General features: G+C 41.1%; 3 protein-coding genes and 2 non-coding genes across 9 annotated transcripts in view; 1 reads left to right on the forward strand and 4 right to left on the reverse strand.

The window, feature by feature from the left end:
• Positions 1 to 41: 41 nt before the first annotated feature.
• Positions 42 to 9,552, reverse strand: CCT6A (chaperonin containing TCP1 subunit 6A). Its single transcript, XM_057747813.1, has 14 exons — positions 9,334 to 9,552; positions 8,816 to 8,879; positions 7,543 to 7,677; positions 6,545 to 6,718; positions 6,021 to 6,124; positions 5,311 to 5,421; positions 4,929 to 5,088; positions 4,761 to 4,843; positions 3,730 to 3,826; positions 3,266 to 3,413; positions 2,712 to 2,845; positions 1,948 to 2,050; positions 712 to 784; positions 42 to 442 (listed from the first exon to the last, which is right to left on the reverse strand). Exons 1-14 carry the CDS (start codon positions 9,468 to 9,470, stop codon positions 370 to 372), a joined length of 1,596 nt encoding a protein of 531 aa, XP_057603796.1. The 5' UTR covers positions 9,471 to 9,552; the 3' UTR covers positions 42 to 369.
• LOC130829554 (small nucleolar RNA SNORA15) lies at positions 3,077 to 3,216 on the reverse strand. Its single transcript, XR_009047578.1, has one exon. It is a non-coding gene; the product is annotated as a small nucleolar RNA SNORA15 (small nucleolar RNA).
• LOC130829563 (small nucleolar RNA SNORA22) lies at positions 6,861 to 6,994 on the reverse strand. Its single transcript, XR_009047587.1, has one exon. It is a non-coding gene; the product is annotated as a small nucleolar RNA SNORA22 (small nucleolar RNA).
• A 172-nt stretch (positions 9,553 to 9,724) lies between the features above and the next one.
• Positions 9,725 to 26,492, forward strand: part of PSPH (phosphoserine phosphatase) — a 45,884-nt gene continuing 29,116 nt past the window's right edge. For 2 of the 5 annotated variants that reach the window (XM_057695170.1, XM_057695171.1), the window contains exon 1: positions 9,739 to 9,891. The gene's annotated coding sequence lies outside the window, so the exon portion shown is untranslated. Of the gene's footprint in view, positions 9,892 to 18,698; positions 18,966 to 26,492 lie in introns of all 5 variants that reach the window. The other 3 variants (XM_057695174.1, XM_057695172.1, XM_057695173.1) reach the window with 3 other exon arrangements.
• On the reverse strand, positions 25,634 to 26,424 carry LOC130861003 (small kinetochore-associated protein-like). Its single transcript, XM_057749511.1, is given in 2 exon segments — positions 25,634 to 26,202; positions 26,205 to 26,424. Coding segments are annotated over 2 exon segments (789 nt in total).

Raw genomic sequence — 26,492 nt, forward strand, 5'->3', positions numbered from 1 at the left:
TAAAATACATTCATTAGAATTATTACACCATTAAAATTTGTTTCTCAAGGAATATTTAATAACAAGGTAGATAACATATGCTTATCTAACATGTATTTTTATCTCACAGAAGGTAGAACAAAACATCCTGTTTATTGGGTGAGTATGGCCTGCTGTATGTGTACACTGCAGTGCAATTTAAAAAACACTGCAATTATAATTTCAGAACTTTAGGACCTGAATAGGTGCCAGTGTTCTCTCCTTTTTTTTATATGGGTAAAGAAAATCCTTTGAAAACTGTTTGAAGCGTGGACAAAAATTCCATGGTCATATTCTCGGGATCACTCTGTAGAGTCTTCATGATTCAGATGATACAAGGGAAGCTTCAATTCAACCTTTTAGAGAAGACATTCCAGCTCTCATGATCTCATCAACCAGGAGAATGTTGGTGGCAATCACAGTGCTGAAAAGGGGGGGGGGGGGGGGGGAATAATCAGACTGCTCAGGTTTGAGGTATCAACGCTAATTCAACTCAATCTCCAACTAAACTGTGCAAATTATATCCAGTCAAGTTTCCCCTTTCCCCTCCATACATAGAAGGCTAGCTTAGCTGCTAGACTTTTGACTGATTACATTTTCTTATGAAAAGAAAATTAAACAAAACAGACCAACTTCAAAGAGTATTACGATTCCCTAAATGTTATTTTATAGTTTTGGCTTTCCCAAACTTACCAGGAATGAAGAAGCTGTTTCTTTACACAATAGTTATCCCATATGCCTACTTCTGCTGCGACCATTGGCTCACCTGAAAAGTAACCCAGTATTCTTAAAATCACACACATCAGTTCATAAGATCAGAATGCTGTCTAAAAAAACTAACAAGAGTATTTTGTGCTGCTTTTACTCATCAATGGTTACTCATTTCCTCCAGTATTAACTATGAGAACCCAAAGTTCCTCAAGTAGCCCAATATTGTACTCCAGACCATGACTCTTGTACACAGCAGCTATGATGAGTGGCTCATCTCTACTTAAAATACTTCCAGTGATAGGAGTGCTCTATTTGGTTACCAAATATTTCAACATCTCTTTTTCTGGAGACATTCCTGTTTGTCCATATTAAAGTATAGCAGTTGGAACTATAATCTGGCAAAACGGGCTTATCATTTCCCTCATTCCAGAAACCTTTTATATTAACTTAATTGGGAGACTGGGATTGACCTATACACACTACTATATATAAAACAGAAAACAAGAACCTACTGTATAGCACAGGGAACTCTACTCAATACTCTGTAATGACCTATATGGGAACAGAATCTAAAAGAGTGAATATATGTATAACTGATTCACTTTGCTGTACAGCAGAAACTAACAACACTGTAAATCAACTATACTCCAGTAAAAATTAAAAAAAACCTTTTATATTAACTTGAATGTAAATGATGCTGTTCACAATAGGTCTTACACATACTGCACAGATGTGTCTCAGTTATCTCTCTTCCACCTTGTGCTTGTATAATTAGTATTACACTGGCCTAAGATCAGGGCTTGAATCATTTTATTAGATTTGGTTCCCTCTTCCAGAATTTTTTGCTCTCCTCAGCCTTTTTTCACCCATGAATATGATCACAAAATGTATCATTTTAATCAAAGCCCCTGATAAAAAACAGTAAAGCAAGCTCAACATGAAACCCTTCAACATTAATCCGAACCACTTACCACAACTCAGCAATATCAACAAATCTGTACTCTTGTAAAATTTTCAAATGTCTCGATTCCCTTTATCTTTGTATCTAGTCATTACATTTTTGTATCGCATTTTAGAACCTAGAGATCCCTGATAGCACTGGTGTCAAACAGCAAAGCAACTCCCAAGATTCTTCTGTCTCCAGTTTTTTATCCTTCCTGGTCTTACCTCACCTATAGTATCTAGTTCTCCTCCTACAAACAGTCACATCCTCCTTACCTGTGTTCAAGTCCACACCCACAAGTTGACCTGACTCTGAATGTTCTGCTTGAACTTTAACTAGTGTTTCCTGAAGGTCAAAACCGGAGTTCTGAGCAAGAACCTAAAGGAAGGAAACAGATTTATTTAAAAGACAGGACCTAATAACAGATATCAAGTCTACAATAAATGAACAATATTTCCAATTAATAGTTAAAAAAAAACCTTTAATGAATGAAAACAGACCAGTATTTATATTCACTTCAGAGAATGACTAGGTATACACTACTGATCAACTCACTAATCCATCTCAAGCCCAGCAATACACTGGTCATAAGCTGTACCCTCAGATGCGCATACAATAGAAAAATCACAATATTAGTCTTAGTTCAAAACAAATAAAACAAAAAGCAAGCTTGTGAGGGAGGGAGGGAATACGGGGATATGTGTATAAAAACAGATGATTGAACTTGGTGTACTCCCCCCAAAATAAATAAATAAGTAAAATTAAAAAAAAAAAAAAAAAAGCAAGCTTGTATTCAAGTATAACTGCTACACTGCAAACCCTCTTAAAATAGCTATCTCATGCCATCTGAAACTTCAGATATTCAAGCCTCCCCCCAGAAGAACCAATACATTCAGATAATGAGAAACACCTGTTCTAGCGTTAGGGTGAAACCTATTTATTCAAAGTTCACACAATGAAAAAAACCCACATTAGCAAAACAGTTTTCATCAGATGAATCACGTTGGTGTAGTTTCGAAAACTTTTAAAGCATTCACACCTTGGGAATGATGAGCAACGCATCAGCAAATGCTTGAACTCCAAGCTGGGCCCTGCCCTTTACGCTGGGCTTGTATTTAACCAGGGCTTCTGCCATTGCCACTTCCACTGCACCAGCACCTGGAACTACACAGCCTGTTGGGTGAGGGGAAGAGAGAAATGCTAAACTATCAAGGAAAATAAAACTGTAGCGTCAATTATAAGAAAATATATAAGTTAAAAGGCATACAGAAAAGCCATTAATCTGAGCATTCAGTATAACCATATTTTAATATTGCACTGGAAAGCAATATAAGCAACGTTTCAAACAGCAGAAGGATTTAACGAGCACATGGAAAATCCTGCAAGCTTAGTGTTAGTTCATTTATTTGTATCCCCTTTTAACAACAGCATGCTATGAAAAAACTTAGCATACCATCATAGCCATTTTAAAGGGAAAACTTTACTTTTGCATGGTGTCTGGCTGTGTAAACTACTGATAAAAAGAACACAGTATTCAGCCATGCCTTTTGGACTAGCAAAAAGAATGTAATTTAAATACAGTGAGGATCTTACCATCATCAATAGCATTTTTAACAGCCCTCAAGCCATCTCTTATTGCATCTTTGATTTGAGTAAGTGTGTGCTTATTTGGTCCTTTGATCAATAACGTGACCGAGCGAGGATTATTACATTTCTCAATAAAGGTGAACTTCTCTTCTCCCTGTGTGAAGAGATAACATTTTCAAAAACCAGGATATGGCTGTGCAAAGAATGACCAGAGGAGAGGGGCTTATGGAAGAATAAGTAGCATATTAATAGGGCACAGAACTGATCACATTAAAGCAAATAATTTCTTTTAAAAAGTTGCATAAAAGAAATTTGATTTTCCCATCAATGGCTTAACACTATTACACATAAATCATCAAAATGTATGTTAACAAAGCAAAAATATCATCCTGAATTTGAATGAATTTTTTAACTACTGAAGAATTCATGAGCCAAACAGTAGTATTATTTTGGAAAGAAAATACACTTACCAATGTATATTCATAGACAAGTCCTGCATGTCCCAAACAATCAGGATTTAGGTCATCAAGAGAATTTAGGGCTACCCCACCACAAGCAAGAGTCAGCCTGAAAGAAACATTCAAGTGTTTTAAGGGAGATGCAGAGGGATTTTAGTAGTTATGTTTAGAGATCAATAATTTTTAGAAAGCAATCTTTTTCAGAATTACATACTAAAATCATATTCCAAAATGAATTTTAGCTTAAGCCTTTCCATTCACCACCAACCAGCTGAAAACTGGCCTTTTCTCCTAACTCTCCATTTAAAACACTCTTCTCAAGTCAGCAAATACTTCCCTGATATGAAAGCTACAGGTGCATGAGAGTTTTTATCATGGTGAGCTCTCTGGGAGAAAACTATTTCTCTAAAACCCTTAATGCTGTCTCTTGACATGGAAAAATACGTACAGTATAGGCCATCTCTTAAAAATAAAACAAGTATATATCAACAGTCATAGGAGCACTATTTACAACAGCCAAGATACACACCCAAATAAATGCCCACTGGCAGATAAATGAATAAATGAAACTAAAAGTGGTATACCCATGCAATGGAATATTATCCTTAAAAAGAAATGTGATCCTGATACATGCTACAACATAAACTTTGAAGATTATGCTAAGTGAAATAAGCCAGACACAGGACAAATACTGCATGATTCCCTTACATGAAATACCAAATTCATAGAGACAGAAAATGGAATAGTATTTACTGGAGAGGGTGTGTGTAGTTATTGTTTATGAGTATAGACTTTCACTTTGCAATGATGGAAAAAATTCTGAAAATAAATAATGGTGATGGTTGTACAACAATGTGAATTTAACCTAATGACACTGAACTGTACATTTAAAAACACAGGTAAAATGATAAATTTTATATTATGTATGTTATCACAGTAGAAAATAAGAAAATCGCAAAAATAAGTGGGGGGGGAAGGAATAATCCAAGTTAACTTGCAAAATAAGTGAAATTCATGTCACACATGAAAGGTGTTATCCGTACCTTTCCATATTCCTCCTTTTAGCTCTGCGCAGAGCTACTATGCCTTCTTTTGCAAGAGCATCTAAGGAAAAGGGGTCAATTCCCTATAACAACAAAAGATAAGTTTCAGCATTTTACCTTGAAAATAAAAACAGACACACACTAGCTTATTAAAACAAAATTTCTCACCTTTTGATTAATAACAACAAATCCTTTATCTGAATCACCACAGACTTTCTTTTTCAGGTCTATTATTTTTTTAACTCTGTCTTCAATGAATTTTCTCTCAGCTTTCACTAGTTTCTCTCTCTCCTCTGCACTTTTGTAAAAAAAGCCAGAATTCACTTCTCTAAAAAAGAAGTTACAGCAAGGGGAGGAAACATTAAGCAAATAGTCACTGAGCTCCAATCCCACCCCGGTACGTTTTCAGAGGCTACTTCCCATAATTTCCCAAAACCCGGTTGAGGCATTGTTGTCTGTATAGTGGAGAAACTGAGTCACAGAAAAGTGGCTTGCCCCAAACACCAAGCTCTTCCACCTCTCTTCCCTTTTTAAGGAGCAATAAACTCACGTTTTTTCATATTCTAATGACACGTTGCATGTGAGGATGTATGCATCTTCTACTCTCTTTTTCATATCAGGATGCCGTGCCCCATGGTCCAAAACAAGACCTCTGACTAAGCTGTTAAAACACATAAAAATTATATTCTTACTGATTTCCAGATGGGGTGTAACATATGCTAACAAAATTAAAATGCTGAATTGAGACTGTATTGATAATTTTCACACAATCAGCTTTATTTCTTGAGCCATTTGAACAAGACTTTCAGGTAATACCTAGGAAAGTTCAATTGTGAAAAAGCAAAATGTGAGAACGTGACAAAAACAAGCCATTCAAATGAAAGTAACGACCCTCTTTTGTACAGAAAATTCTGCAGAAAAAGACACAACCGGTAGGCTATTAAACTGTGATCACCTCCTTTAAAAAATGCTTTCAAACTAGGTCTTTGAAATAATTTTCTTTAAAATTCCCCAAAGTCTCCCATATGCTTTGTTTGATATATGCCAAATGACTGATATAGCTGACTTTTCAGAACCATTCTATGTATAAATACATCATACCTTTAACTTCAAGAGGAAACATCGATACTACTAAATAAATTACTCACGTAGGCAATATATATTAATTCAAAGAGAAAAAAATCAGGCAAAAAATATGTACTGTATAAACTCCTTCAAGTTTGTAAATACTCAAGTATTTCACAGCATTCTACCACCTACCTTGTATCAGTTTCAGACTTATGTTTCATCTCCATGATCTCAACCATGAAGAGGTCAATAGGTTCATCTTGCTTTTTAATGGCTAAAATGGAGTCCACTACAGCCTGCAACAGGAGTATAACCATTTAATGAACTTGACTTATAGAAGCTGAGACACATCACTTATTCTTCAGAAGTTTAAAGTAGACAGCTTCTTGTCTATTAAAAATACTGGTAACAGGTGGCTTTTTAATAATGAAATCTCCATTTTATAAACCCCTTTTACTGAAAGCTCTGATTATATCTTTATAACCTGGCCAGGTATACTATTATGATGTTCTCACTTTATTTTTTCTTTTTTTAGGGACACAGATCAGGTTATCACTGCCACAAAAATGAACCTACTTACTCCACACAGTATGAAACTGTGAAGACTTGAGATGGCACTCTATAATTGGAATTAGTAAGAATACTGCTGTTTCCAGTTGCCAGGGGTTTTCAGTATAGGTGTAATGTACCAGACACACACTAAATGTAACACATACCTCTGTTAAGACATCAGCAAGTTCAGCATGAACTTTAGTACGTAGAGATGTTCTGGCCACGTCTATCAGTGTTTCCCTGTCCATCTCTTTGCTTACTTTGACTTGTTCCAAAAACTGAAGTGCCTTTTCCTTTGCAGCTTCAAATCCTTCTGTAATTATTCTGGGATGAAGACCCTACAATAAACACACAATTACCACACCACCACTAACACCAGAGACCTTCAGTTACACGAAAGTATAAAGCAACTATAAAGTTCATAAAGCAAATCTATGAAGGGATATTCTGGATCATTCATACGCTTAAACACAATTAATATAATGTGCTGACTTTCTGAATACATTTAAAAGGATAAATGGTCCTTTCAATGCAGAGGAAAAGAACAGACATTGCTCTAGCACAGAGTCAAAGCCAAGGGAACTATGAAGCACACTTGGGTGTTCACTGTGCAAACCGCGAGGGATAAGGCCTAAAATTCAAAACTGGGTCATAAACAGTTGCCAGTCAAGAGGACCACTGTATCTTTTCTATAGGTAATCTGAAATTAACTCACACCATTTACTAATAAGAAATAAACATGGATGTATAGCAGAAACTGGCACAACAGTGTAAAGCTATTATACTCCAATAATGATCGGGAAACAAAACAAAACAAAACCAGGGAGTCTGCTTTCTCTCTTCCCAGAAAATTCCTCCTAACATCAGATTAGTATTCACTGAGGTTTGCTTTAATCTTGGAACTACTGAGGGCTTAAAAAGTTGTGGTATTCTTATTTAAATAACCACCTGTGAGGCCAAGGAAGATTCTTCAACTCATCCAGGATCATAGTACATTTGTGTCAGACTAGGATACAGACTTTGGTCCCAGATTTAACCCCATGCTTTTTACATTCTACTATATGCCCTCAGCTACTACTGGCATATCAGTTTGTATAAGTAAAACTAAGATTTTTCCCTTTACAAGATAAAATAACAACAGAAACACGAGAATCATGTATACTTCAGAAATGTAGAGATCCGCCTGCTTCAGAAGCTCTCCAATAATTAGGACATTGGAAGTGGTACCATCACCAGTTATGTCATCCTGGGCTGTTGCTACTTTGGCTATTAAGGAGGCTGTTGGGTGCTGAATTTGCTGCAGGTAGAGAAGGAAAAAAAAAATCCCTGAAACAACTTAAAAAGAAAACAGTCCAAATATACCTTAAAATGTGAGAAGGGCTAATCTAGCTGCACAAAATGCCGAAGTGTACAGCTACGTATTACCTTGATTAAAAACTCACAATTAGCTATCCTGCCGGTTTATGATGGTGAAAACATTTTCATATATGAACTGTTTACTTCTCAAATTATTTCCATTTTACTGATGAGGAAATGTGAGGCCCAGTTAACTCAAGGTGAGAAGAACAGGACATTTGTTACATTTGTCACCCACAGGTTCTTTTTTTTTTTTTAAAGTAAATTTATTTATTTATTTATTGGCTGTATTGGGTCTTCGTTGCTGTGCGCGGGCTTTCTCTAGTTGTGGAGCACAGGCTCAGTAAATTGTGGCGCACAGGCTTAATTGCTCCACAGCATGTGGGATCCTCCCTGCTCAGGGATCCATTGGCAGGTGGATTCTTAACCACTGGGCCACCAGAGAAGCCCCACCCACATATTCTTAATTACAAAAGGCCCAATCATGGCAGCTGCACTGCTTTTGTCTTCTTATTCTCTAATTGTGTACAGTTCTCCAGTCTTTTACATCTTTGGGACACTGGCAGTTTTAAGAATCTAAGCAGACTATTTCATTCAATTAGGTAAAATCAGAAAGTCACGTAGAGGTGGCCTTTCTGACATCAAGTTTAAACTATGACTCCTACCTCTCTCCGCTAGCACAGGCCACCACTTAACCCACCAACAAAAACAACACCTTCTAGGTTAGCTAATCCTTACTGCTGTTTGAAAAAGTAAAACCATCCTATCCCATTTTGCCTACCTGATTACATCAACTGCTCTTAGCTTTTCAGGTTTTATCAGAATTTTAATAATTAAAACCCTTTAACGAAGGCCTTAAATGGCAAGGGTAGGGGATTCAAAAGTAAGTTTATTAGACTTCAGGGCTCCTCACTGTACTATACTGTCAATAGCAGTACCGATTACATTTTTTCTACTCCTTCCACTGTCTGGAAAACTACCTGTTGAGAGTGATGCATATCCAATAGTAAAGTCTTCCTACAAAACAAATGCACTACCGAAAACCAAGACATTTTGGAACTAATACAGCAGGCTCTCACCATTTCGTGAAGCAGCACATTTCCATCTTTAGTGAGCTTGATGTCTCCAGCACCAGAAACAAGCCTGTTCAATGGGCAGAAATGAATCACAGTGTGACTTTATCAACGGAGACCAAATTAGGAGGGCCATAAAAAATCGGGCTTTACCCTGATCCTCGGGACCTGGGGCCAAAGGGGTGGTTCTCTGCTCCTGGTAACAGGAATGGTGCAGTGCCCATCCCTTTCCACCTGGGAACCAGTTCTCAGGGTCTTTGAAGTCCAAAGCGCGGGACGGGGGGGGGGGGGGGGGGGGCGCCCCGCACGCGGGCAGCTTTGTTCCCGGTGGAGATGTCACCAACCAAAACAAATAACCAGGACAAGAAATAAGACCGACCCGGGACAGCGCGGGGAAGAAGGTCCGCAGTGGCGACCGCAAAGGCCCGGAGGCGACGAGCCCCAGGCCTCGATCCCCGACGCAGGCCCGCAGCAGCGCGAGGCGCGCCGCGCCCGCCTGGCCCTCCCCGCCAGCCCCGCCTTACATCTTCATGGTGCCCTTAGGCCCCAAGTTGGTCCTCAGCACGTCCTGCAGCCCTCGGGCCGCGCTGATGTTGACCGCCAGCGCCGCCTGGGCTCGGGCCACTTCGGCCTTGGGGTTCAGGGTCTTCACCGCCGCCATAGCTGACTCAGCAGAAGAAAACGAGGGACCCCGCCGCGAGGAAAACGCAGCGCCGGTTCGGCGTGGCCGGGAGGCGCTATCCTGAGCCTTCTGGGAAAGTCGGGCGCGCTGGGCCCGCCTCCAGCGTGCCCGCGCGCCGCCGCCATTGGACCGCGGTTCAACCGGCGCCGCTCGTTGGGTCGCGGCCGTACGTGGCCCCGCCCCTCGCGTTGGCCGCGGCGCCATCGCGCTGGGGAGGAGCGTGTCCCTCCCCACGGCGACCAGGGCTCGCAGGGCACTCGTGTGGCGGCTGCCCGGGGTCCGGCTTTGCGGATCCCGGACCTGAGGACGTAGGCGAGGCGGGCTTGTTGGCCGCGTGCGTCAAGGCTTGACTGGAGAGGTGGCTCCTCTTTCCCGGAGGTCTCCGGCCGCAGGGTGTAGGGTGGGCCTCCCCCCTCCCCCACTCGCCACTTTTATCCCGGTCACCAGGCTTGTCTTGACTATGTGCTGTGTGCCGGACGGTGTTCTAGGTGTTGTGGGGGTTACAGAGAGAATCTGCTAAGGACCCTCGCCCAGGATCCTACGTGTTTTAGGCCTGGGGGAGATGAAGAGATACAGTGCGAGGTGGAAAGTGCTGGAAGCTTTTAGAAAGCTACCTGATAGGTGCGGTGGTAGTGGAGGAGAAGCAAGAGTCATTTCACCCTTTGGGCTCACGACACAGTGCTGAGGCTTGAGGCCTTCAAGGCAGGTTTGAAAACTCAACCTTGGTTGAGCAGTGGTGTCCTGCCTTTGAGAGGACTCTATTCTGAAAGGTGTCCACAATTGTTTCCTAATATCCAGTTCCCGTCTTCCACCAAGATATCAGGTTTTCTCTAATGTTTTGTATTTTATTTTTATAGATAACTAAGTGTTCAGAATTAAGAAGGTGCCAAAGGGTATATGGTGAAAGGTCTTCCTCCTTCCTCTAGTTCAACTTCCTCCTGACATGTACCTTTAGATACACGATAGGTTACCTTTGGTTACTCTGAATTTCCCGGATGCTTTCTGAATTTCTAAATAAATATGTGTAAAAATGTAAGGAATTTCCCCCACACAAAATGGCAACTTATAATACACACTGTTGGGTGTGTGACTCTTGGAGAGTTGGAGTATCTTGGAGACTGTAACATATCAATACAAATAGGGCTTTCTCCTTATTAACAGGTGCACCATATTCTTGGTAAGAATGACCTGATTAGGCAGTCACCTACTGCTTAACATTTAAAGGTTGTTCCCAGTCGGTCGCCTACTAAGGCTGCAGTGAATATCCTGGTATATAATGCATTTAAGTGGCTGTGTATATTAGAATCACAAAAACATCTATATAAGTTTGAGCTATACAGTAGAAGGAGCTGCGTGATTAGTTCTGGAGATCCTTGGTTCTCAAGAAGCATGTAACTTAGGGAGATAAGTAAATGACAGTAAAGTATAGGATATATTGTTTAAGGGATGAATGAAGTGCTCTGAGCACAAAGGTATTAGCTCTGACCATCAGGGGAGGCTTCTTGGAGGAAGTAAGTTTTGAATGATACATAGAGTCTGCAGGAGAAGAGGGCTTTGGAGAGTGATATCAGATAGAGAGCAGACAGTGGAAGGACCTGGCATACCCAGCGAAAGGTGGGTGCATAGAATGGAGGGAGAAAGTTTACAAGAGACAAATCTGGAGAAGTAGCTTGTCCTGACTGTTAGGGCATGGTTTGTTAGTTAAGAAGTCTGAGTCTAAGCCTGACAGCAGTGAGAACCCACCCAAAAAACTAGTGATGAAGGTAACACTGGAGGTGGAATGGAGGATGAACTAAGGGAGAAGACTGAGATAGGGCGGTCAGAAAGAAAGGTGTTGAAAAGTCCATGCAGAAGGTGATGAGAGCATATATAATGACATAAAAAGGGGCAAAAACATGTTCTAAATAGCATCTATAATATGTTCTCAGTTTTGTAAGCATTTCCCCTGCATCTATACAAAAAAGAACAGAGGACATGCATCAGAATATTAACGTTGGGGACTTCCCTGGTGGTCCAGTGGCTAATGCTCCCAATGCAGGGGGCCCGGGTTCAATCCCAGATCAGGGAACTAGATCCCACACGCGTGCCGCAACTAAAAGATCCTGGTGCAGCCAAATAAGTATTAAAAAAAAATCCTAACATTAATGACATAAAAAAAAATACAGATATTTTTATTTTTGCAGCTCTCCCCCCCTCAATTTATGTATCCATAAAAGTGGGATCTGTAAGTATAGACATGAAAATATGAAATGTACAAAGTATGTCTGGGGTCTTATATATTCATATATATGATTTTATAAAAATATTAAATATTTAGGCGACTTCCCTAGCAGTCCAGTGGTTAAGGCTTCTTTCTTCCATTGCAGGCTGCACAGGCTCAATCCCTCGTTGGGGAACCAAGATCCCACATGGTGCAGCCAAAAAAAAAAAAAAAAATTAAATATTTATGCATATAAAGGACAGGATATCTTCAAAATGTTTAACATTTTGTTTCTATCTTTGCCAATTTTATTTATAGGTGAAAAATTGTATCTTAAAGTGTTTTGTTGTTGTTGTTGTTTTAGCTGAGGCTTCCAGGATCTTAGTTCCCCCACCAGTGAGAGCATGGAGTCCTAACCACTGGTCCACCAGGGAACTCCCTTAAAGTTTTGTTTGTTGAGAATGAGGTTGAGCATATATCTTATATGTAAGAGCCATTTGTAGGGTTTTTTTCTGTGAACTATGTCTTCTCTTTTCCTAGTAGATTTCTTGTGGATTTGTGAGAGCTCTTTATGTTTTCTGTGTTGCAGTTAATTTGTCCCAGTGCTATTTGTATTTTGTCTTTATGCCTTTTTTACAATTAAATGTTAAAATTTTTTTCAAGTAGTTAGTTGTATCATTTTTTTTTCTTTTACGTGTGTTTGAATTTTGTGCTGTACAAGCTGTACACACACACACAAAAATATTTTAAAATTTCTCCCATGTTTTCTTTTGTATTTTTAAGGTTTTGTATTTCATTTTAATCTTTGATTCATTTAGAATTTATTTCATTTTCGTAAGGAATGAGATAAGAATATGTGATAAAATAAAAATATATATTTGGTCTTTGTCCCTGGTTCCTCGAACAGAACTAAAACCTTTGGTTTTCTGAGTGATAGGAGTGTCTTGTTATCCTTTACAGTCTCCTTCAGAATATACTTGAGTCTGTGCTAATGCGGTGTGAGTCAAGGTAGGGACCCTAAATAGCCTCAGGATGGGGGCTGGTCACTAGAAAGACCAAACATGTGGTTAGAGGATGGAAAATCTCAGCCCAGTGCCCCCAACCTTTGGGGAGTGGAGGGGAGCTGTAGATGGGTTATAAAAATGCTTGAACAGTGTGGGTGAGCACATTGATGTCCTGGTAGGGTGGTACATCCAGAGGGCATGGTAGCTCTAAGTCAGTCCCCCAGCACCTTGTCCTGTTCATCTCTTCCATTTGTGTGTGCCCGAGTTGTATCCTTTCTAATAAACTGCTAAACCTAAGTCAAGTGATTTCCTGAGTTCAGGGTCAGTCTCAAAATTTTTCAGTTTCCCCTAAAGAGGGGATTGTGGGAACTCCCATATCTGTAACCAAGTTGGACAGAAGTGTGGGTAGCTTAGGGACCTGCGACTTGAAACTAGTGTCTGAAGTGGAGGCACTCTTGTGGGACTGAACCCTTAACTGTGGGGTTTGCACTAACTCCAGATAGTGTCAGAACTGAATTGAGTTGCTGGATGCCCAATTGGTGTTGGAGAATCAGAGAGAAGTTGGAGAATTGGTTATTGGTGCTTGGAAAAAACTCACACAGAACCCAATTTAATTTTTTTTCCAGAATAATTGTTTTCCACCATTAATGTGTAATGTAATTATTAGCATATGCAACATTCCCAGACGTATCTGGATCTAATTTGGACTATATTCAGTTCTATACTGTTGTAAGTACCAACACCATATTGTTTTGTTTACCATAGTTTTAAAGTATGTTTCAGAATTTGGTAGGGCCAGATGCTCTTCATCAATCTTTCTTCAGAAATTTTCTGGCTATTTTGCATGTTTGTTTTTCTTTTTAAATAAATAATAGAATTAATCTAGTTTTTAAAAATCTCTTTTTGATCATAGGTTGCTTTCAGAGCGTGTATTTAAAGCATGTATATTACTTTTTAAGTAAAATACATATTTTAACAGATGGAGTATTCAAATTAATGCAGTGGAAGTGGAGATAGCAAAAGGTCAGGGGCTAGAGGCTTTTCTGACAGAAAAATGACTGAATTTGGAAACCTGTGCTACATAGTCACTATTTCTAGTCTAGGAGTCTGAAGAGGTCAAGGAAATTCCAGAAAAGGGGCAGGTTTTGTATGGGGAGGTGAGGTAACTATTGATTTGGGGTAATGTTTCTTCTGTTGTTGGCCATTCATTCTCTGATTGTCTACTTTGTTGCGGAGCACTGTGCTTGGAGTAAACATACACATGAAAAGAGAAGGCCCCTTCAGAGACTTCCCAGTGTAGAGAGACAAACATAGAACAACATGTGTAATATACACAAGATACTAAAGACCTGTTATGATATGTAGAATCTCAGTGCCATGCTATTAAGAGAAGACTTCCTAAAGCAAATCTTTTTAACTATTGAAAAAATATATTTGATTTTCTTATTAGAAAAATAATACATAATCATTATAGAAAAAGTAGCAAAAGCAAATAAATTTAAAATAAATTCATAATGTCATCACTCAGAGATGACCACTTGTGATGGTTAATTTTTTAAAATTATTTAATTTATTTACTGGCTGCATTGGGTCTTCGTTGCTGCATGCGGGCTTTCTCTAGTTGCTGTGAGCGGGGGCTACTCTTCATTGTGGTGCACAGGCTCCTCATTGTAGTGGCTTCTCTTGTTGTGGAGCACGGGCCCTAGGTGTGTGGGCTTCAATAGTTGCAGCACGTGGGCTCAATAGTTGTGGCTCATGGGCTCTAGAGCACAGGCTCAATAGTTGTGGCTCACAGGCTTAGTTGTTCCGTGGCATGTGGAATCTTCCCAGAGCAGGGCTCGAACCTGTGTCCCCTGCATTGGCAGGCGGATTCTTTACCACTGCGCCACCTAGGAAGTCCATGATGGTTAATTTTATGTCATTGTGGCTGGGCCATGGTACCCAGATATTAGGCCAAACTTTATTCTAGACATTTCTGTGCAAGGTTTTTTTTGGATAAAATTAACATCTAAATTGGTGGATTTAGAATTTAAACATTAGGACTTCCTAGGTGGCACAGTGGTTAAGAATCCGCCTGCCAATGCAGGGGACATGGGTTCAAGCCCTGCTCTGGGAAGATTCCACATGCCACGGAGCAACTAAGCCTGTGTGTCACAACTATTGAGCCTGTGCTCTAGAGCCCGTGAGCCACAACTGTTGAGCCCATGTGCCGCAACTATTGAAACCCACGTGCCTAGAGCCTGTGCTATGCAACAATAGAAGCCACTACAATGAGCTGCCTGCGCACCACAATGAAGAGTAGCCCCCTCTCTCAGCAGAGAAAGCCCGTGTGCAGCAACAAAGGCCCAACGCAGCCAATAAATTAAATACATTAAAAAAAAAAAAGCTTTAAAAAAAATTTAAACATTAAATTTACTGTAAAGCAGAGTATCCTACAATAATGGGTGGGCCTCCTCCAATCAGTTGAAGGCCTTAATGGAACAAAGACTTATGTCCCCCTAGCAAGAAGAAATTCTGCCAGCAGACAGTCCATGCAGATGGACTCTGCATCTCTTCGCTGGGCCTCAGTCTGCCAGTCTACCCTGCAGATTTTGAGTTTACCAACCCTCTGGAATCATGTTAGCCAATTCCTTAAAGTAAATCAGTCTCATTTTAATAGTAAATGATGCCCTAAATGTCTTCACTTTAACAGTAGATACCCTGTGAGGCTGTATATCTATCTATCTAGATAGATAGATATAGATAGGTGTCTAGATACACATCCTATTCTGTTTCTCTGGAGAATCTTGACTAATATAGATTATGGTACTGATGAGGCGTCTAAGGGAGCGGAATCTTAAGGATGAATTTTCTGAATTGGTTCTTGGGTTTCTGGAATTGGCTTTCTCATATGATTAGAGTTAAAGACAGTGATTCTAATAGTAAAGAGAGTAATGGTATAGTTCATCGCATGTTATGAAAATAGAAATATGCAAAATATCATCACTGGATGCTCCTAATGAAACACATTTATAAGAGTCAAGGACCTGGGTAACCATGTATATGGTACCTTTGAACATTTTTTTGTCAAACTAATGAATGTGATGAGGTTGGTTGCTTCTAATGTCACTGGACAAAGTGAGGGAAGAAAAGGATGAGATCAGGGATTCAAATTCCCAGCTTAAGCAATATATAAATCACCTGAAAGCTTCTGTGTCCATCCTGATATAGCCACAGAGCTGAGGTTGCTGAAATCTTATCATGTGAGTGGCTGAATTACAATATAAATTGAAAAGTGAGGGCATTATGAGGAAGGAATGGGATCTGAAATTTGGAGTGGGATGTGTGAGAATACCCTGATGAAGTTGGGGATATTGAGCCCTACATTCTGTTAAATCTTCTTTGCCAGCAGAAGCAGCCTCTAACCCTGTCTAAGGAGATTTACCCTCATTGCTTTGTGAAACTGTAATGGCCTCCTGTGAGGCAGTTGCCTTGCAAGATACTGGTAATTCTCCTCAGGACTCACCCCTTTCTGCTTCTGAGACTATAACTAAAGTTTCAGTAGGCCCTGGAGGCACAAGTAAGTTACATGAAGAAGTGGCCCAAATATCCATGATCCCAACTACTGCTATCTTACCTTCTCTCTTCTAGCCTGCACCTGTGCCTCATAGGAAGTTGCCTGTGATCAGTTGACAGAGGATTAGAAAACTCGGGCCTGGTTTACCGATGGTTCTGAAGGACATGCAGGCTCCACCTAAAAGTGGACAGATGCAGTATTATAGCTCCTTTCTGGGACATTCCTGAAGGATAATGGTAGAGGGAAATCCTCCTTGTGGGTAGAACTTCAAGCAGTGCAACTGGTTTTTCATTTTGCTTGGCAAGAGAAAAGGCCTGATGAGTGATTATATTCATGGGCAGTGGCCAGTGGTTTGGCTGGATGGTCAGGGACTTGAAAGGAACACAGTTAGAAAATTGGTGACAAGGAAGTCTTGGAAAGAGATACATCAGTTGACCTCTCTGAATGGGTGAAAAACATGAAGGTCATTTGTGTCCCATGTGAATGCTCACCAAAGGGTGACCTCAGCAGAGGAAGATTTTCATAAGTGGCTAGAGTAATTTATTCTGTGGGTACCAGTTGTCCTCTTTCCTCAGCCAACCCTGTCATTGCCCAATGAAGTTCTGAAAAAAGCGGCCCTGGGGGCAGGGATGGAGGTTATGCATGGGATCAGCAACATGGACTTCATTCACCAAGGCTGACTTAACTATCCCCACTGCTGAGTGCTCAATCTGCCAGCAGCGGAACACGGAGTCCCTGATGTGACACCATTCCCTGGGGTGAATGGTGTCACCAACCAGCTACGGGGTGGTAGGTTGATTACACTGCACCATACTTATGTCATGGAAGGGGCAACATTTTGTTATTGGAATAGACCCTTACTCTGGATATGGGGTTGCCTTCCCTGCACATAGTGCTTCTGCTAAAACTATCATCTGTGGACTTAGAGAATGCCCTATCCACCATTATGGTATTACTTCTGGTCCAAGAACCCATTTGATAGTAAATGAAGTGCAGCAGTGGGCCCATGCTCGTGGAATTCACTAATGTTACCATGTTCCCCACCATCCTGAAGCAGCTTGTTAGAATGGCAGAATGGCTTTTCGAAGACTCCGTTTTGGGGTTAGCTAGGTGGCAGTCCCTTGCAGGGCTGGGACAAGGTTCTCCAGGAGGCTTATGTGCTTTGAATCAGCATCCAATATACAGTGCTGTTTCTCCCATAGCCAGGATTCACAGGTATCAAGGAGTGGAAATGAGAGTGGCACCCCTAGTGATCCACTAGTAAAATTTTTGCTACCTGTTCTCATGACCTTATGCTCTATTAGCCTACAGGTCTTAGTTTCAAAGAGAGAAGTGCTTTTACTAGGAGACAAAATAATAATTTCACGGAACTGGAAATTAACAGTGCCACTCAGCCACTTTGGGCTCCTCATGCTTCTGGGTCAACGGCAAAGAAGAAATTGACTTGGCTGACTGGGGATATTGATCCTGAGTACCAAAGGGAAATTGGGGGATTTCCCTGGTGGTCCAGTGGTTAAGACTCGGCACTTTCACTGGGGGGGCCCATGTTCCATCCCTGGTCAAGGAACTGGGATCCTGCAAGCCACATGGTGTGGCCCAAAACAGCAACAGCAACAACAAAACAAAAAAAGGGAAATTGGACACATTTCCATAACACATTCAAAAGATCCCACAGGGTGTCTCTTAGTATCACCATGCCTGTGATTAAAGTCAATGGGAAACTACACTCCAACAGATAAAGAACCATGACCAACTGAAGTGCTTGCTGAGGGCAATGGGAATACAGTATGGGAGTGGAAGAAGGTAGTTCTAAATAGCATTGACAACTGCAGGACCAGTTACAGAAATGAGGGCTCTATTTGTCATGAGTATTTCTTCCTTATGTTATTATTAATACATGTGCGTGTGTCTTGAGCAAATATCTATGTTTTCTTCTTTCTCTTATTCCTTTATCATGTAACATAGTCATGTAACATTATTGACTTTATGTCATACTATTTATTGTTAACTCTGTAGCATAGTATTCAAGTTATAGGATGTCAGGAAGAAGAATAAACATCACCCAAGGTCTTTGCCTCCTCTTCTGGGGAAAGGATTAGTGTGTTTTCAGTTATCTATGCAGGAGAGTTGTATTATGTTAGGCAAAATTATGACCTTGTTATTGTCTTTATTGCATCATTAAATTTGAGGAGATGCATCTGAGTGCCAACTAGACAAGGGGTAGGCTTGTGATGGTTATGTGTTAACTTTGACTGGGCCACAGTGCACAGATACATAGGCAAACATTGTTCTGGATGTTTCTGTGAAGGTATATTTTGGGTAATATTAACATTTAATTCAGAGGACTTTGAGTGAAGCAGATTATGCTGTATAACGTGTGGGCCTCATTCAGTAAATCTTCTTTTTCTTTAAAAAAAAAAATTTTTTTTTTTGGCCTTGCAGAGCAGCATATGGGATCTTAGTTCTCTGACCAGGGATTGAACCCGCGCCACTGCATTGGAAGCATGGAGTCTTAACCACTGGACCACCAAGGAAGTCCCCCGGGCCTCATCCAATCAGTTGAAGACCTTAATAGAACAAAGACCTGACCTCTGCCTAGCAAGACAGAGTTCTGCCAGCTGACTGCCTTTGGACTTGAACTGTAGCTCTTCCCTGGGTCTCCAGTCTGCTGCCCTATCCTGCAGAATTTGGACTCCCCAAGCTTCCACAGTCACGTGAGCCAATTCCTTAAAGTACCTCTGTCTGTCTCTTTCTCTTTCTCCCTCTCTCTCTGTGGTGTGTGTGTATAGTACAGGCATATCTTGTTTTATTGCACTTCATTTCATTGTATTTCCCAAATATTCCGCTTTTTACAAATTGAAGGTTTGTGGCAACCCTGCATTGAGGAAGTCTACTGGTGCCATTTTTTTTAACACTATTTGCTTATTTCATATCTCTGTGTCACATTTTACTAATTCTTGCAGTATTTCAAACTTTTTATTATTATTATCTTTGTTATGGTGGTCTGTGGTCAGTGATCTTTGATGTTACTGTTGTAATTATTTGGGGGCACCACAAAACCTGCCCACATGTGATGGCAAGCTTAATAAATGTGGGCATTCTGACTGCTCCATCTACCAGCCATTTCCCCATCTCTCTCTCTCTCTCCTTGGGCCTCCCTATTTTCTGATACACAGCAATATTGAAATGAGGGGAATTAATAATTCTGTAATGGCCTTTGAGTGTTCAAGTGAAAGGAGTCACATGTCTCTCACGTTAAATCAAAAGCTAGAAATGATTAAGCTTAGTGAGGAAGGCACGTCGAAATCTGAGACAGGCCAAAAGCTAGGCCTCTTGTGCCAGTTAGCCAAGTTCTGAATGCAAAGGAAAAGTTCTTGAAGGAAATTAAAAGTGCTACTCCAGTGAACACATAAATAAGAAAGCAAAACAGCCATATTGCTGATATGAAGAAAGTTTTAGTGGCCTGCTTAGAAGATCAAAATAGCCACAACATTCCCTTAAATCAAAGCCTAATCCAGAGCAAGGCCCTAACTCTTCAATTCTATGAAGACTGAGAGAGGTAAGGAAGCTACAGAGGAAAAGTTTGAAGCTCGCTGAGGTTGGTTCATGAAGTCTAAGGAAAGAAATCTCTATAACATAAAAGTGCAAGGTGAAGCCACAAGTGCTGATGTAGAAGCTGCAGCAAGTTATCCAGAAGATCTAGCAAAGATAATTAATGAAGCTGGATTTTCAATGTAGATTAAACAGCCTTATATTGGAAGAAGATGCCATCTAGGACTCCTACAGCTAGAGAGGAGAAGTCAATGCCTGGCTTCAAAGCTTCAGAGGACAGGCTGACTCTCTTGTTAGGGGCTAATGTAGCTGGTGACTTTCATTTGAAACTAGTGCTCATTTACCATTCTGAAAATCCTAGGGCCCTTAAGAATTATGCTAAATCTACTCTGTCTGTGCTCTATAAATGGAACAACAAAGCCTGGATGATAGCACATCTGTTTATAACATAGTTTACTGAGTATTTAAAGCCTACTGAGACCTTCTGCTCAGAGAAAGATTCCTTTCCAAATGTTACTGCTCATTGACAATACACCTGGTCACCCAAGAGCGCTGATGAAATGTACAATGAGATTAATGTTGTCCTCATGCCTGCTAACAACATCCATTCTGCAGCCCATGCATCAAGGAGAAATTTTGACTTTCAAGTCTTATGACTTAAGAAATACATTTCAAAAGGCTGTAGCTCCCATTGGTAGTGATTGCTCTGATGGATCTGGGCAAAGTCAATTGAAAACCTTCTGGAAAGGATTCACCATTCTAGATGCTATTAAGAACATTAAGAATATTTGTAATTCATGGGAAGAGGTCAAAACATCAACATTAACAGGAGTTTGGAAGAAGTTGGTTTCAACCCTCACGGATGACTTTGAGGAGTTCAAGACTTCAGTGGAGGAAGTAACTGCAGATATGGTGTAAGAACTTTTTATCCTGCTACTTTGCCAAACTTATTTATTACTTCTAATAGCTTTTTTATGGCATCTTTAGGGTATTTTACATATGAGATTATATCATCTGCAAACAGAGATAATTTTACTTCTTCCTTTCCAATTTAGATGCCTTTTATTTCTTTTCCTGCCTAATTGTTCTGGCTAGAACTTTCAGTACTACAGTGAATAGAAGTGGTGAAGGTGGGCATCCTTGCCATGTTCCTGTTCTGGAGGCTGGAAAGTGCAAGATCAAAGTGCCAGCCTGGTCAGATGAGGGTTCTCTTCCTGATTCATAGCCAGTGCCTTTCCTCTGTGTCTTTGTATAGTGGAAGGGGCTAGGGGTCTCTGTGATAAGAGCACGAATCCTTTTCATGAGGGCTCTACCCTCATGAATGAATCATCTCCCCAAAGATCCCACCTACTAATACATTGGGCATTAAGATTCCAACATGTTAATTTTGGGGAGGACTCACACATTCAGACCACAGCTGATACATACCAAAAGTGTGACTGCTGAATCATATGGTGGTTTTATTTTTAATTTTTTTAGGAATTCCTGTACTGTTTTCCATAATGGCTGTACCAGTTTACATTCTCACCAGCAGCATATAAGGGTTCCCTTTCCTCTACATTCTTTTTTTTTAAAAGAACTTTTATTGAGATACAGTTAACAGACAATAAACAGCATATATTTAGAGTGTACAATTTGGTATCCCAATCTCCCAATTCTTCCCCCCGCAACCCTCCCTGCTTTCCCCACTTGGTGTCCATGTGTTTGTTCTCTACACCTGTCTCTATTTCTGCCTTGCATTTCCTCTTTCATAGTTGTTAGCATTTGCCTTATGTATTGAGGTGCTCCTATATTGGGTGCAGATATATTTATAATTGTTGTCTCCTCTTCTTGGATGGATCCCTTGATCTTTATGTAATGTCCTTTCTTGTCTCTTGTAACATTTTTGATTTTAAAGTTTATTTTATCTGATATGACTATTGCTACTCCAGCTTTCTTTTGATTTCCATTTGCATGGAATATCTTTTTCCATCCCCTCACTTTCAGGCTGTATGTGTCCCTAGGTCTGAAGTGGGTCTCTTGTAGACAGCATATATATGGGTCTTGTTTTTGTATCCATTCAGCCAGTTTGTGTCTTTTGGTTGGTGCATTTAGTCCATTTACATTCAAGGTAATCATCGCTATGTATGTTCCTATTACCATTCTTAATTGCTTTGTTTTTGTAGGTTTTTTTCTTCTCTTATGACTCCTGCTTAGAGAAGTTCCTTTAGCATTTGTTGTAAGGCTGGTTTGGTGGTGCTGAACTCTCTTAGCTGTTGCTTGTCTGTAAAGCTTTTGATTTCTCCATCGAATCTGAATGAGATCCTTGCTGGGTAGAGTATTGTTGGTTGTAGGTTCTTCTCGGTCATCACTTTAAATATATCATGCCACTCCCTTCTGGCTTGCAGAGTTTCTGCTGAGAAATCAGTTGTTAACCTTATGGGAGTTCCCTTGTATGTTATTTGTCGTTTTTCCCTTGTTGCTTTTAGTAACGTTTCTCTGTCTTTAATTTTTGTCAATTTGACTACTATATGTCTTGGCATGTTTCTCCTTGGGTTTATCCTGCCTGGGACTCTCTGCACTTCCTGGACTTGGGGAGCTATTTCCTTTCCCATGTTAGGGAAGTTTTCAACTAGAATCTCTTCCAGTATTTTCTCGGGTCCTTTCTCTCTCTCTTCTCCTTTTGGGACCCCTATAATGCGAATGTCGATGCATTTAACGTTGTCCCAGGGGTCTCTTAGGCTGTCTTCAGTTCTTTTCATTCTTTTTTCTTTATTTTTTTCCGCATCAGTGATTATCACCATTCTGTCTTCCAGGTCACTTATTCGTCCTTCTGCCTCAGCTAATCTGCTGTTGGTTCCTTCTAGTGTATTTTTCATTTCACTTATTGTGTTGCATATCTCTGTTTGTTTGCTCTTTAATTCTTCTAAGTCTTTGGTAAACTTTTTGATCTTTGCCTCCAGTCTTTTTTCAAAGTCCTGGATCATCTTCACTATCATTATTCTGAATTCTTTTTCTGTAAGGGTGCCTGTCTCCTCTTCATTTAGTTGTTTTTCTGGGGTTTTATCCTGTGCCTTCATCTGGTACAAAGTCCTCTGCTTTTTCATTTTCTCTGTCTTTCTGTGGCTGTGGTTTTCAGTTCCACAAGACGAAATACTGCTGATACTGCTTGATTCTGCTGTCTGCCCTCTTGTGGGGGAAGCTATCTAGGAGGCTTCTGTGTGCTTCCTGATGGGAGGGACTGATGATGGGTAGGGCTAGGTGGGCGGAGCTCAGTAAGGCTTTAATCCGATTTGGTGGGCAGAGCTCAGTAAAACTTTAATCTGCTTGTTTGCTAATGGGTGGGGCTGTGTTCACACCTTGTTGGTTGTTTGGCCTGAGGCTACCTAGCACTGGAGCTTACAGGCTCTTTGGTGGGGTTAATGGCAGACTCTGGGAGGGCTCACACCAATGAGCACTTCCCTGCTGCCAGTGCCCCTGTCTCCTCAGTGAGCCACAGCTGACCCCCACCTCTGCAGGCAACCCTCCAACATCAGCAGGTAGGTCTGGTTCAGGCTCCTATGGGGTCACTGCTCCTTCCCCCTGGGTCCTGGTGAGCACATTTTTTTGTGTGCCCTCCAAGAGTGGAGTCTCTGTTTCTCCCAGTCCTGTGGAGGTCCTGCAATCAAATCCAGCTGGCTTTCATAGTCTGATTCTCTGGGGATTTCTCCTCCCGTTGCTGGACTCCCAGGTTGGGAAGCCTGATGTGGGGCTCATAACCCTCACTTTAGTGTGTGGACTTCTGCAGTATAACCGTTCTCCAGTTTGTGAGTCACTCACCCATCATTTATGGGATTAGATTTTAACGCGATTGCGCCCCTCCTACCATCTCATTGTGGCTTCTCCTTTGTTTCTGGATGTGGGGTGTCTTTTTTAGGTGAGTTCCAGTGTCTTTCTGTCGATGATTGTTCAGCAGTTAGTTGTAATTCTGGTGCTCTTGCAAGAGAGAGTGAGCACGCGTCCTCCTACTCCGCCATCTTAATCCTCTCCTCTATATTCTTGCCACACTTTGTTGTCTGTTGTCTTTTTGATAATATCCCTCCTAATTGCCCACTGATTTTAGCATCCATTAATGATTTTTGCTTGGAACAATTATTACTGATATTTGTGTTGATAGAGACAGTCCTCCATGGGTCTCTTTTGCTTCTACACATCTTGCTGTGGGTACCAAGAATGTAAAGGCCCTGACTGCTCTTTACTTAGGCCTTTTCTTAGGATTATTTATGCAGCTGCTAATCTTCAGAGACAAGTTAACATCTCCCGCTGGACCAAGAGCCAGCTTTCCTACTGTTGGCTGTGAAAGCAGCAGATTCCCCAAGCTCAGGAGTTCCTCAGCTGCGATCCAAACCCACGGTGTGTGAGGCATCCATCTGGCCCATATTATGTTGCCCCCATGAAACTTGAGAACAAGGAGAACTGTTGGAAATAAAATGATGCTTATGCTGTTTGCTGTGCTGTAAGGGATAAAGGCCTTTGTCTCTGATCCAGGTGTCTCTGTTTTTCGCCACCACCTATGAAATGGTATCAGGCTAACTTATTAGTTTGTAAGTAGGATAAAATTAAATCTCAGACCTGACAGTTTGCCAAATGGTAATTTTCTATTTTGATCATTCTTTATACGTTTATTGACTGGAATTCTACTGTAAGGAAGATCTTTCTCTTCTCTCCTTCTCTCACGGATTCTTGTTTTGTTCTTGGATTGTAGTCAATTATAGTCTTTATTTTGATGCTCAAATTAGGAGCTCTTCAGATTGGCTCTTGTGTTTTTGACTTGTCCCCATGATTTTCTCAGCAGTTCTTTACTTTCTGGCAGCACAGTACAAAATGTTCCAAACTCAGCTTGTATTTTCTCAGCCCCAGCCCTGAAGCCAGCTATTTCTCCAAAGAGCCCTGCTCTTCTTATTGGTTAATGGTATTTGGAAAGTAACACCTGGGTGCTAGGTATGCTTTTTGCTGCTAGGGTATCGTTGCCTCTAGACCCTCTCAGCAGAATATTTGTATGAACACATACACATACACATCTATTTCAGTCTGCAAAACCATCCATTTATACTCATATTTTCAATTCTAATCCAATACCACAGGGTTCATTCTAGTGCTTCCCCTTTCCTTATTTGTAACTTCTTTTTACAACAGTGAGAAGTCACTCAGTATAGTTTTTTTTTTTCAGTCTGAATAGTTACAGAAATATTTATGTTAAAAGGAACACTTTATAAAAAAAACGAACAGAAGTGATTTAGATTAAAAGCTCCAAGGTGTATTGTTTCATAGGTGTTATTGATATCTGTACCTTCGCCCCATTTATTAAGCCATTTCAGGTAACTTCCAGCTCATAAATTAACAGTGAGGTTACAGAGCCAACCAGGATGGGACAGAATGTATTCCAAGTTAGGAGGAGAGCACATGGCTCCTCAGGGATGTCTCCCATGGAGCACCTGTGCTCCACTGTTTCTTCCTGCACGTCTGAATGTCACCTTTTGGCTTCTCTGGCTGTGGCTGGTTAAGTCTCCTGATTCTAATGCTGTGCTGCTTTGTTGCCTAGGAGGTTGATCCAAGCTTTCAGGCTCCCTCTCTTGTAGGCCTCAATTACATACTGTGAGGTTCAGGAGAGCTGGCCAGTCTGAAGGCTGGGAACGCTTGTTTAAAGGAGAAATCGCCATTCCAGCATAAACTGTCCTTAATCCTATTGCAGAAACTGTTTTCATTCTGGGGATGGTGTGTCCTAGAAGATCACGGCCAAGAAGCAGATGTCCTAAGTGGCTTCCTCTGAGAGTTTATCCCCAAGAAGGAGCCACGTGGCCACCTGATTTGATCACATTTCTAATAGCTGCTCTACTTCTTCAAGGGCTGTTGTAAAATCATTTACTTGACTGTTACACAAGGTCTGTTGTTCTAGGAACTGGGCCCTCTCTTCTTTCACCTTCAGCTTTACCTTTAAGGCCTGTAACTCCGCCATCTGCTTTTTGGCTGTTTCGTTAAAAAGCTTCAGTTCATCTTGCAAAGTTTCTAACAGCAACATCGAGTCCGCGTGATCCGTGGCAGAGTCTTGCTGTGACGCCAGGGTCTCACTGCCTGGCTTGAGGCCCTTGCTCTCCAAAACTGCCAAACAGTTGTCCTGAAACTTCTCTAGCAGCTCCACTTGTTGGGTCAGGTCCTTCAGCCCTCCCTGAGTTTCAGTCAATTTCTGGGGCAGCTGCTTGTTGACAGCCTCTAAGAGCTGGTTCTTATCCTTGAGCTCTTCCTCTGATTTCTGCTCCCTCAGTGGCTTGTAGCTCTTCCTGATGTCCCTCCTGGTGGCAGTGTCTGTAGCTTTCACCTGCCCGTTCTCGCGTCTCGGTCTGATGACTCTGGTAACGTCATTCTCGGAACCTCCTGAGTGAGGTTGGAAACATCAACTTCTTTGGACTTAACAGGTCACAGGCTCTTAGAAGTGGCTCGAGTTTGTGGGTCTGCGGGCACGCCGCTGCTCAGCACAGAACGGGGCTGCAGGGTGTACACTGTCTGCACCACGCTGGTCACCGTAAGGAGGCGGCACGGCTGAGGCCCAGGCGCCTGCTGCTCCTGCCCGCAGGCCTCGTCACTCAGTATAGTTTTAATTTGCATTTCATTTAAGTGAAATTGAGCTTCTTTCCTAGGTTTTAAAGCCATTTGTTTTCCTTTATCTGAGCACT

Source organism: Hippopotamus amphibius, chromosome 9 (genome assembly GCF_030028045.1).
Source record: "Hippopotamus amphibius kiboko isolate mHipAmp2 chromosome 9, mHipAmp2.hap2, whole genome shotgun sequence".
Lineage (NCBI taxonomy): Eukaryota > Metazoa > Chordata > Mammalia > Artiodactyla > Hippopotamidae > Hippopotamus > Hippopotamus amphibius.